The sequence below is a fragment of the Arachis ipaensis genome, chromosome B10 (assembly GCF_000816755.2).
Source record: "Arachis ipaensis cultivar K30076 chromosome B10, Araip1.1, whole genome shotgun sequence".
NCBI classification, from domain to species: domain Eukaryota; kingdom Viridiplantae; phylum Streptophyta; class Magnoliopsida; order Fabales; family Fabaceae; genus Arachis; species Arachis ipaensis.
In genome coordinates this window covers 23421766-23434028 of record NC_029794.2, presented here as the reverse complement: position 1 = coordinate 23434028, position 12263 = coordinate 23421766, and the positions used below count along the sequence as shown (strand labels likewise).

Sequence of the window (12263 nt, the reverse complement as noted above, 5' to 3'; positions counted from 1 at the left end):
TTAATAAAATCTTTAAATAAAAATATTTATATTTTTCTTATAGTAATTTCATTTGAATCCATCTATTTTATATTTTTCTATCATTTTTTTTACTAAAAAAATTGAAAAAAAAATATAAAAATTATGGATTTTGAGGTATGTAAAAAATGTGAAATTTTGGATCACATAATGTCAGAACTCAGAATGTGACTGAGACCTCTAATTGTTACAGGCATCAAAATGATTAAAAGAGAAGAAAATCATTATCAAAAGAATAATGTGCCAATTAAGAGAATAAGGGATGGAGGAATTGTAGTGCAACATACCTTAATTAAGAAGAAGCAATAACAATCTTTACCTCAGAACTATTGTGCCATGGATATGAGGAATAAGAAATACTATTGGTGTTGGATGCTTCTCGATTTTTATTTTGCAAATATTAGAGTCATTATTTTTAATAAAAAAATTAAAAATTTAATTAGTGTTAGTTTAAATATAAAAATATTTATATTAGTTAACCGGACCGAGAAAGACAACCGGAAAGGAGGTAGGAATGTGATTCTATTGGAAGAGGCAAACATATTAGAAGGTATTAACGCTTGCTCCAATAGTCTCTATGGCAGACTCTTTGCGTCTAAAACCTTCTCAATTGGAACCATGGAGAATGCTTTAAAGGCTATATGGGGAAATCCGGAAGGATTTAGCGTGAGTGACAAAGGGGATAATTCCTTCCAATTCTTTTTTAATAAAGAAGTGGATATCTTGCGTGTTGAACGTGGTTCTCCATGGCTATTCAAAGATTATGTGCTCCATGTCAAGAGATGGAAGGAAGATCAGAACTGTGATGAAGAGATTATTTTTAATTTTCCAGTTTGGGTTCAATTTTGAGGTTTTCCAGAATCATTTAAAACCCTCGAAGTTGGACGTAAATTGGGAGAGAAACTAGGCACAGTGTTGGAGGTAGGTAAATTTCAGATGCGAGGCAGAGAAACTAGGATTGTGAAGACCAAAATCAATATTGATGCTGCCAGGCAAGTGAGAGATCAGTTAATAGTGGCAGGACTTAATAAAAAGGAGGTAGAAGTGGCACTGCGCTATGAGAGACTTGGAAAGTTCTGTACCTATTGTGCAAAATTGGGGCACGACGTGAAAAAATGCCATGATCTGCTGAAGGACACAGAGAGTGATATGGTAAAAGAGGATGACATTGGCGAATGGGTTAAAGCCAGCCAAGTTGGAACGCGAATCTACTCTGAAAGAGAAAGAACATTCAACAACTCAACCCAAAACCAGAATAAGGCCACTCAACGTAAGAAAAAACCGGTCTTAAACTGCTTATTGGAAGAATTTGCAGGGATGTCAATGCAAGAAGGGAAACAAAGTTTGAAACCACAAGACACTGGTAACAGGGCAGCACCTGAGTCACCTCAATCAGCCAATTCTAGAACAAAATGCATGGAGGTTATCATAGCTGGTCAGTCCAATACCAAGGAGGATGAAGGGCAGCTTATGCAATTCGCTATTAGGCAGTGTATCACCACAGAGAAAGGTAGAAAGTGGAAAAGGTTAGCAAGACAAGGTGCTGCAGAGTCAGATACTAAAAGTGAACCCAAAAAAAAGTTGATGAGTGGTATAGCTGAAGGATCTACAAAAAAAGTAAGAATAGAAGATGAAAATGCAGTTGAACATATGGTGGAGGGTGCCAGCCTACAAATGGCACCCAAGGCGCCATGAAAACTATAGTTTGGAATTGTCGGGGTTTGGAGAGACCCCTGACAATTCACACCTTAAAAGGGATCTGTAAATCCCACTCCCCCGAGATTGTGTATATAAGTGAAACAAAGAACCAATCTCGACATGTGGAAGCAAAACTTCGGGTATGCGGCTATGAAAACTGGCATATTGTTAACCCGGCAGGAGTGGCAGGAGGACTTGTGCTAGCTTGGAAGGACAGCATCAGTGTTCAAATTATTAGCAATGGAGAATTCTTTGTGGCAGCCGAAATTAAGGAAGTCGGAAGTAGTGAGGTATGGTCGTTCATTGGTGTCCATTTGAGTTGTTCGAAACAAATTCGATCCTTACAGTTTGAGGAGCTTACAACAATGAGCCAACACCTGGAAGGAAAAGTGATAATAGCAGGCGATTTTAATGCTATAACAAGCCAAGCAGAAAAGGAGGGTGGAGGCCAAAAATCAGCAACCACCATTGCAACATTCACTAATTTTATTGACAGTAACGAATTAGTGGATATTGGAATGGTGGGACGCCCTTTCACGTGGACAAATCGAAGACAAGGAGAGGATTTGGTAAAGGAGAGGCTTGACCGCTATTTAGTTGGGATGGAATGGAAGTTGAAGTTTTCGAATGCAGTGGTGCACAGGCTCACAGAGTCAGGCTCGGATCATGCTCCAATTTTGATGGAAACCGAACCTCAATCATAGCATAGTAAAAGGTGGTTTAAATACCAGGAACGTTGGTGTGGAGAAGAGGATGTCAAGAGAATTGTTAGTGAAGTGTGGAGAATAGAAGTTGTAGGCTCGGCTATGTTCTCCTTGGCCCAAAAGTTGAAAGTTTGTAGATATAAACTAGTTCAATGGCAAAAAAATCACAAAGCAAACTCCCGAAAAGAAATTGAGGACCTTCAAGCTAAACTAGAGGAGTTACGGGTGGCTGGAATCAATGGGGGAGAGGAGGTTACCAGTTTGGAGGAGAAGTTGGAACTGGCATATTTGAAAGAACAGAGCTATTGGCGAGAAAAATCTAGAGTCAAGTGGCTAAAAGAAGGAGATCAGAACACTAGATTCTTTCACCAGAAATTTCAATCAAGGATGCGAAGGAACATAATTTGGAGATTAGTGGGGAGGGACAATGAGATTGCATCGAAACTGGAGGATATTGCAAAGGTAGCTGAAGACTACTTTTGCGATATTTTTACTTCTTCTTGTTTGGCTGATCCGAATCCATACTTAGAGGATTTGGAGCCTAAGGTTACAGCTTCCATGAACCGTAGGCTCCAAAAGCCAGTAACTATGAACGAGGTCAAAAGAGCTACATTTAGTGTTCATGCTCAGAGTGCTCCTGGTGATGACGGATTTACAGCTAAGTTTTTTCACTTTTTCTGGGATATAGTTGGAGGTGACTTTTTTAAGGCAGTGAGAAGTTTCTTTCACAGTGGCAGAATTCTAAAAAGCTTCAATCATACTCAAATTTGTTTGATTCCAAAGGTGCCAGATGCTAGTGACATGACTCAGGTACGACCGATCAGTTTGTCTTCAGTTATGTATAAAATTATTTCTAAAGTTATGGTGCACCGATTACAATGTATTATGAATAAAATTATAAGCCCAAATCAGAGTGCGTTTCTCAAAGGTAGACTCATTTCATATAATATTCTAATTGCCCACGAATGTATGCACTATTTGAAAAATAAGAGAAGTGGGGCAGAGCATGAGATGACTATTAAACTAGACATGAGCAAGGCTTATGATAGGTTGAATGGCATTTTTTATGGTATATTATGGATAAGCTGGGCTTTGATGCTAAATGGATTAACTAGACTAAGGAATTGGTAACGACTGTTTCTTACTCTGTCGTTGTGGAAGGTCAACCTTTTGGCTATTTTAGGCCAAATAGGGGCATCCGACAGGGTGACCCCCTATCTCTTTCTTTTTTGTGCAGAAGGGCTTTCCTTCTTGCTACACAAGGCAGAGCAAAACAGATTAATTCAAGGAGTTCAAGTTAATCGGAGATGCCAAACAGTTAATCACCTTTTGTTTGCTGATGATTCAATCCTTTTTTGCAAGAGCGCACCTAATACAAGCCAAAATATTCTAGAATTGCTAGAGATTTATAAGGGTTTCAGTGGGCAAAAAGTCAATTTGAATAAGTCGGCTATCTTTTTCAGTCACAACACACCTCAGAACACAAGACTAGTAGTTGCTCAGACACTAAATATTGAACATATCGGAGCACAAGACAAATACCTGGGACTGCCCTCTATAGTTCAAAAATCAAAGAAAGCAACCTTTGGAGCTATCAAGGATAAAGTTCAGAAGAGGATTATGGGTTGGAAAAGAAGTCTATTGTCATCAGGTGGCAGGCACACGCTATTGAGAGCGGTGGGGGAGGCGATTCCTATTTATACACTCTCTTGTTTCAAGCTCCCGGGCACGCTGTTGATTGAGATTTATAGCATGCTCTCGCAATTTTGGTGGGGTCAAAAAGGCGCAGAACAAAGAATGGTTTGGATTAAATGGGACACAATGACGAGATCGAAGAAAGATGGAGGGCTGGGGATCAAGGACCTAAGGGCACAAATTTTGGCTTTATTGGGCAAGCAATATTGGCGTCTAATGAAATACCCTAATTCTACTCTATCAAGAATGCTCAAAGCTAAATATTTCAGATATACAGATTTCCTACATGCAGAGATAGGAAGCGTATCGTCGTGGGGCTGGAGAAGTGTTCTTGAAGGGCGCAAGGTGATCGAGAAAGGCTTGTTATGGAAAATAGGCTCTGGCACTAATGTTCGCATCTTCCGTGACCCCTGGCTCCCACCACCAGTACCCCTTAATGTCCCTCAAAATGCACTCACAATCCCGCCAAATCTGCAAGTGTATTACGTTAGTGCGTTACTAAATCCTGATAGAAGCTGAAATAGAAATCTGATTGAGTCGATTTTTTCAGTTGATATATGCAATAAAATTTTTTCAATCAAACCAACAGAGGAGAAGGATGGAGTTAATTGGTGCTGGACAAAATCTGGTATATATGAAGTTGGGTCAGGATACAAAATTGCTTATGGATTCTTTCATTCTCCTACTTCATTGAGGCCCAGAACATACACAACAGAGTCTGGAATAGCATTTGGGAGTTGAAATTACCACATAAAATTAAGATTTTTCTATGAAAAAGTCTTCATGAAAAGCTTCCAGTGTTGCAACAAGTTCACAGCTGGTTCGCATCCACTCCTGCCACTTGTCCAAAATGCATGTTGAAAGCTGAATCAATTTCTCATGTTTTGTTCCAATGTCCCTGTCTTCAATAATATGGAGCCTAAGCTTAATAACCCCTGACCTATGGATGAGAGAAGAAGAGACCTTTTTCAATTGGTGACAACAAGTCTTATCTTGGGCAGCGGCTCAATTCGACGGTAGACAAAAGACCCTCCTCATAGCGGCGCTGTGTTGGAGCACTTGGAAAGCGAGGAATCAGTGTATTTTTGAGAAGGTAATAAGCCCGACACCAGAGATAGTGAAAGAAGCCAGGAATTTAGTGCGTGAACTCGTGAGTCATACCTGATAGATGCTGCTAATTTTCTTTACTCTTACTTTACTCTTCTTTAAACTCTTAGTCTTTCAGTCACAGTTGATGATAAATGAGAATACCCAATTCTTTTGTACTTCCTTATGGAAATACTTTTATTTTATATTAATAAAATAACATTTATCTTAAAAAAATATATAAAAATATTTATTTTTAAATATCTTTTGTTATTTTATTATTTTCTTTCTTTTGTTCGGCCTGTACTTCTCCCATATAAATTCTAACGCAAAAGAAAATTTTTTTTTTAGAGAAATACATGGATCAAGTTCCACTGATCCAAAATATGACTTAAATCCAGACAAAATTCATTGGTAAGACCGTAGTACATTTGAATTAGGGATTTGAGTTCTATTTAAAATTCGTTGATTAATGAATTGCTGTATATATAAGACATGATTTAAATTTTTAGTATGTGCTTAAACGGACGAATGAGCTAACCACTTGACCAATAGAAAAATATAAGTTTACATTTGAATATAAATCAAATTTTGTCTCTTATTTTTTTTTTTAAGAAAAAAATCATCTAGAAAAATAACTTTTTTTTAAAAAACTCATTCAAATAATTTATGTTAGAAAAAGAAGTATATGATTTCACACGCACTTTGTGTGAGTGATTTTTGTTGAGTTTAAACCAACTTAATTAAATTTGGGTGCCAACAAAATAAAAATATATAACAAAACTGTCAAAACATTACACTTATTCATCTTGTCTAAATTCTAGGATCACTCTAAAATATAAATATAATTTTAAAAAACAATCTAAGTATTAACTCTAAAAAAATTAGGGCTATCAAACGGGCTAGCCCAGCCCATTTAGACCCGGCCTGTTAAATTCGTGGGTTAAATGGACTGGTCCATTTTAAGCCCGCTTTATTCATGGGCCAGAATTTTTTAACTCGGGCCGTTATGGTCAGCTCAATAGGTTCGGGCCAGCCCATTTATCATTTGATTTTATTTTTAAAAAATATTTTAACAAAAAATACTATTTTTAGGTCAAAAACCTTTAAAAATAATATTTTTTTTTTAGTTGATGGATCGGATATTCGGATCAGATCGAAAAAAATATCGGCTAAAAGTGCTGCTTTTTTTGAAAAAAACATAAAAAAAAATAAATTGACCACCCGTTTAGCCTGCGGGCTAACTCGTTTAACCCGTTATTTTTTTCGGGTTAATCGGGTTCAGCCCGTTTAGCCAAAAATTTAAACGGGTTTAATTTTAGAGGCAAAATCCGCCCATTTAAATGGGTAAACAGACTGCTCCATAGATTTAGCCCATTTTGGCGGCTCTGAACAAAATTATATCATCTTTTACCGAATACAAATTTCTCACTCTCGTTTTACGGCATATAAAAGAATTTGTCACAAAAAAAACTTTAAACACTAAAACTAAAAGCAAGAGAAAACACATGAAAAACAAATTGACTAATATATTACAAGAATGGTTAAAAAAATCTTTAAACACTAAATTTAAAGCAAGAGAAAACACAGGAAAAACAAATTGAATAATATCTAACAAGATTTCATCATGATATCACGGTTAGAAGTTCTTATCTACACTAAAAGTAAGAGAAATATAAATCTTGACGGACATACAGTCACTGTTTAAATTAGAAGAAAAATCTCTTCTTCTAAGATGATAGAAACTAACCAAATTTATTTGTGTTTTGGTTCTTTCTATTGGGTATTCTTATTCTTAAGATGAATCCTTGTTCTAAGATGAAAGCCTCCATGATTTACAGCATCAATAAACTCTTCCAAGCCAAATTGATTATCTGAGTTTTTCTCTGAATTTTGCTCCTTTCTGTTTCCACCTTTTACTCTTACAATGCTTTCAAACGGCTTCTTTGGGTTCATTGTCAAGAATTTTATTATTTGAAATTCCTCCTTCTCCTTCTTCCTCTTCATTTTCTTTTCTTTTTTCTTATCAACCCTCTTAACGACGATTATGCGTTTTGCATTCTTCTTCTCTATGTAATTCAATGTCTTCCATAAATTATTAAAGTCGAAGCAATCTGTTACACATGTTAAGTTTAAATTTATAATAAAAGAGTAAAAAGATACTCACAATGATTTCAAGATTATTATTGAATTTAAATTAAAAAAAAAATGAAACACTAACCTTTTGAGAGAGATTGAATTGAATTAGGATCTTGATTAGTTGCAGAACCAATAATATTGGGAGAACTTTGGTTTCTTATGGTGATATCAAAATTTAACAGAGCGTTTGACATTTCAGCAAAACTATCAAAGCATGAAGGTTTTTCATGGCTATAAGTGTGGGCTTTGTCACTCTTTCTTTTCGATTCTGGTTTCATTCTGCAATGTGAATTCACGTAAAGACATGAGAATTTTGAAGGATTCTTATATTTGTATATTTTCAAGGAGATATAAATTAAGCTTATGAATTTAATTTTGATGCACTAAAACAGTTTTTAGGTATCTAATTACATAGTGTCAGGTCAGCAAACAATTGACCAGACTGCATAAATTACCTTACATTAACAGTATATCAAAATTAAACTCTTGAATGTTACTTGTATATTTTAGTAGCTTTAAAATGTGGATATATTGATCACTCTATGTCTAGAATCCTAATCTCAATTTGAAGCACAAAAATGCTGAATTCACGACCAAATTAAAACTATTAACAGTAAAATAAGGAAAACCAATGATGCAAGGAACGTGGGAATCTGCAATTAGAGAAAGTGATTGGAATGTCTCACAGGCACAGCCATCATTGAAGAAGAATAAGGAAATGGAAACATACCTTAAACAAGAGAAGAGCGATGTGGTAACTGCTATGCGTCAATATACACACGTAACACACCGCCTCAGAAAATATAACACTACTCTGCTACTACTGTTATGTGTGCTTTTTGGGTTTCTGTTTTGTTCTTTTCTTTCTCTTGTTGGGCCTGTAGCCCATTCATGTAGCTGAAATAAATCTCTCAATGAATATTATTTTGCTAGTTAAATGAGCTAATTGTAACCAAGTTAGGTTGGTCTAGTGGTTAGCTCACTAGTCCGCTTAAGCAAGTGTCGGGGGTTCGAATCCCGCCTTGTGCATGCAGCAACCCATTGGCCAGCGGCAAACCTTTAAATGGAGCTCATTACCGCGACGGATTAGTCCTTAACCTGCCGGGTTGGGGGATACCGTGGGAAACCAAAAAAAAAAAACAGCTCAGACAAAACCAGAATAGGAGTATTACTGGAGACCTCCACCGGAGAACTGGCTGAAGGCCAACGTAGATGCTGCGTATAGACTATCGACGTTGTGTATTAAGTATTTTGGTATATAATAAAGGTTGAAGATGATGATTTGGTTATATTGAAAGAGCTTTATCTCATCAAGAGCAAGAATTAATAGAAATCTAGAAGAGATTGCAGTTAATATTAGAAATAAAATTTGTGTCAATAACGATTATTGATTGGGACAACAACGACTAATAAGATCAGGAGCTGCTGTTTTGTTATAAAAAGATGATCAAAAATCAAGAAAAAATAAAGAATACACAACCAGCAGGTTTGAGAGTTGTGATTCTTCTTTATTTAATTTCAAATTGATATATTTGAGTTTTAGATTATAGAGTCTTTCTATTTGAAAAGAAAAATACATGTTTTAGTATGAAAAATTTTGAGTAAAAACCAATGAAAGAAAAAACATTACATAAAAAAAAAAAAGTCAAATAATTTCTGTTTACGTTTGAGTCTTTATTATTGATTTGATTGTTTGGTTTTGACTATTCTGATTTGTCTTGGTTTGTGAAACTCATAATTATAGTTTGAATTGGTGTTTGTAATCTTGTTGATCTTTATAATGAAATTGCACTATAATTATGGTAAAAGCTAGACATAGATCTCACTACACTTCGAAATTGAACTAAGATATATGTTGGTTTCTCTTTCTTTCATTCTTTATTTTTAAACTTCTGTAGTAGCAAAAGACAAATAAAACTTTTTCTGTTTGATAAACTTTCTACAATTTCAGTAAAATAAAGTAATGAACTACTTTTCATGTATTTGAATTGGTATTTGTAATCTTATTGATCGTTATAATGAAATTGCACCATAATTGTAATAAAAACTAGACATAGATCTCACTACACTTCAAAATTGAACTAAGATATAGATCTCACTACACTTCAAAATTGAACTAAGATATATGTTGGTGTCACTTTCTTTCATTCTTTATTTTTAAACTTCTGTAGTAGCAAAAGACAAATAAAACTTTTTTTCTGTTTGATAAAAAACTTTCTAAAACTAAAAGAGTGTCTTAATTCAAAAATAACCTTCCTTTAGACGTAGTAGAGCAAAAATCTTTACCCTAAACCAAGAGTCCATGCCAATTTAGTAATTATGACTCGAATTCTTAAATGAAGGTGATTTATAACAATCAAGGTTCTGAGAACCGAATTGGTCACCAAACCGCTTTAATCATTGGTTCATTGGCTTACTAGTTTAACTGGTTTAACCGTAATTCAACTGAAAAAATCGTTTTGTAATTATATCTCTAAAGTTTCAAATAACAGAAGCAGCAATCCTTCAAGAAATGAACACTTTTCTCTTCAAACTCTCTACAATTTCAGTAAAATAAAGTAATAAACTACTTTTCATGTATTTGCGTACAGGTTTAGTCCAAAGCTTTAAAAAATATGTTTTTAACTAGCTTCTTAGTACAATCAGTTTTTAACATGTAAAATTAGAAATACAAAAGTTGTGAAATCCTTAACCTTATATTTTAATTAAGACTAAGATTAAGTAGCCCAGCTAGGCAGCTAGTATACAAAATATACTGAGTTTCAAGTCCAAATCTAATTGACTAACAACTGTTGCATTATACATGTTTGCGAAGTACTCCAAAAGTGTATGAAATATTGAAATGCACCATTCAATGCAACAAAAACCTATGCAGGATGCAATGTACAACAAAAGTATAGTTCAGGACTTGTATATGGGAAAATAAGATAGTAAATCAAAAATAAAATTTTTTCACCATATCACCATATTTAAAAACTCATACATCCACCTTAAACTAAGACAAATAAATTAATTTCAGAATTAAGCCAGTCATAATGCAGCATAATTTGTGAAGCTTAATGACACACAAAAGTCAGTCTTAAGACCCAAATAAAAGGGTGCTTATAGAACATAATTCATATTTTCTAGCCCTAGTATAGCCTGATTCCTAATAATTCAAAGTCTAGATTTATTAATGCTATTGTGCTAAAATAAAAGCTCTAATTTCCGCAACCCAGGCAGAAGCAGTATATTTCCAGCATTCAAGGACAGCAAGGTTGGGAACGTTTTGAACAAAATATTGGAGTTCAATTAATTATTAAGACAGTCACAATTTATGCACAATTAAATCACAAAACAGTAAAACACAAACCAGCACATCACTACCCAAAAAGATCACAAAACACAAAACAACAGCAGAACAGAGGAGATAATCAATAATCATTAATCAGATAATCATTCAATAAAAACATAAACATTCAATAATCGTTCAATGATTTCTGAAAAGAGCATAAAAAAGAAACAAGAACAAGTGAGCACTGACTGCGGCGGACGAAGACTCAAAGAGACAACCCTGACTGCGGCGGACGGTGGCAAACACGGCTGCTCCTTGCGACGGTGGTGGAGGCTAGGGCTTTTCTCTTGGTTGAACTTCTGATCTCTGAACTCGAAGGAAGGAGATTGGAATGGAGAAGGGTTTTCTTCAATAAAATCACAAAACATTCAATAATCAATTAATCATCCTGTGATTTGATTTCTGAACAAAGCATTAAAAAAAAAACGAAGAACAAGTGAGCAGTGAGCACTGACCTTCGGTCTGAGACGGCGAGAACCGCGGCGAGAAGAGTCAGCAGACGAAGACGACGGCAAGAAGACGAAGACAACGGACGCTCGAGGAAGAAGCTGCGCGACTGCGACTGGTGAATCTGAGAGCGGACAGCGGTTCGAGACTTGGAGAACGCCGAAGGACGAAGAGAGAAGCCTCGGACAACGACGGACGACGGCAGTGGCTCACTCCGTTCGGCGGCAGTGGAGGCTACCTAGGGTTTTCACTTTTTCTTTCTTTGAGTTGAGTTTTCTGATTACTTGATTAGTGAAGAACATACGAAGGAACGAAAGAGGGGTAGTGGGAGGCACAGCACTGAGCACGCGTTCTTTTTTTTTTTTCTATTTAACTGAAACGGCGTCGTTCCATCCAAACCGGCCGATTTCCAATCCAATCCAATCCAACCGGCTGATTTAGCGATTTGTATCCAGTTTTAAAATGAACGGTTTGACTTTTGAAAATTATTTGTATTTTCACGGTCGGACCGGTCCAACCGGCCTGTTCAGTTGAATTTTCAAAACCATGATAACAATTGAACATCTTCTAATTACGCTTAAAGAAATCAAGATTTCATGAAACATTAGAAGAGTAAATGAACGAAAGAGGGGTAGTGGGAGGCACAGCACTGAGCACGCGTTCTTTTTTTTTTTTTTTTTTAACTGAAACGGCGTCGTTCCATCCAAACCGGCCGATTTCCAATCCAATCCAATCCAACCGGCTGATTTAGCGATTTGTATCCAGTTTTAAAATGAACGGTTTGACTTTTGAAAATTATTTGTATTTTCACGGTCGGACCGGTCCAACCGGCCTGTTCAGTTGAATTTTCAAAACCATGATAACAATTGAACATCTTCTAATTACGCTTAAAGAAATCAAGATTTCATGAAACATTAGAAGAGTAAATTAAATACGTAAAAGACAACCAAAGCAAGAGGTTAAGATTGATTTACAAGTACTTATATAAACCCATACTTAACTTTGAAAAGATACCCTAATCAATATATTTTGCCACATTTCTCATGAGATTTTCAGCTTTTTGGCACAAGAACTTATGAACTCCCAAAAATTTCAGCCTCTATGAGACTTGTTATCATCTATATTGTAATTTTTTTTTTTTT

At 35.6% G+C, this 12263-nt stretch overlaps 2 protein-coding genes across 2 annotated transcripts; one reads left to right on the top strand and one right to left on the bottom strand.

Moving 5' to 3' along the window:
- On the top strand, positions 2523-4634 carry LOC107620405. The gene is made up of 2 exons (XM_016322570.1): positions 2523-3230; positions 3783-4634. The coding sequence occupies exons 1-2, from the start codon at positions 2523-2525 to the stop codon at positions 4632-4634; spliced, it is 1560 nt and encodes a 519-aa protein (XP_016178056.1).
- LOC107624427 lies at positions 6755-11353 on the bottom strand. Its single transcript, XM_021113542.1, has 4 exons — positions 11130-11353; positions 10864-11016; positions 7423-7619; positions 6755-7315 (listed from the first exon to the last, which is right to left on the bottom strand). The coding sequence occupies exons 3-4, from the start codon at positions 7616-7618 to the stop codon at positions 6978-6980; spliced, it is 534 nt and encodes a 177-aa protein (XP_020969201.1). The 5' UTR covers position 7619; positions 10864-11016; positions 11130-11353; the 3' UTR covers positions 6755-6977.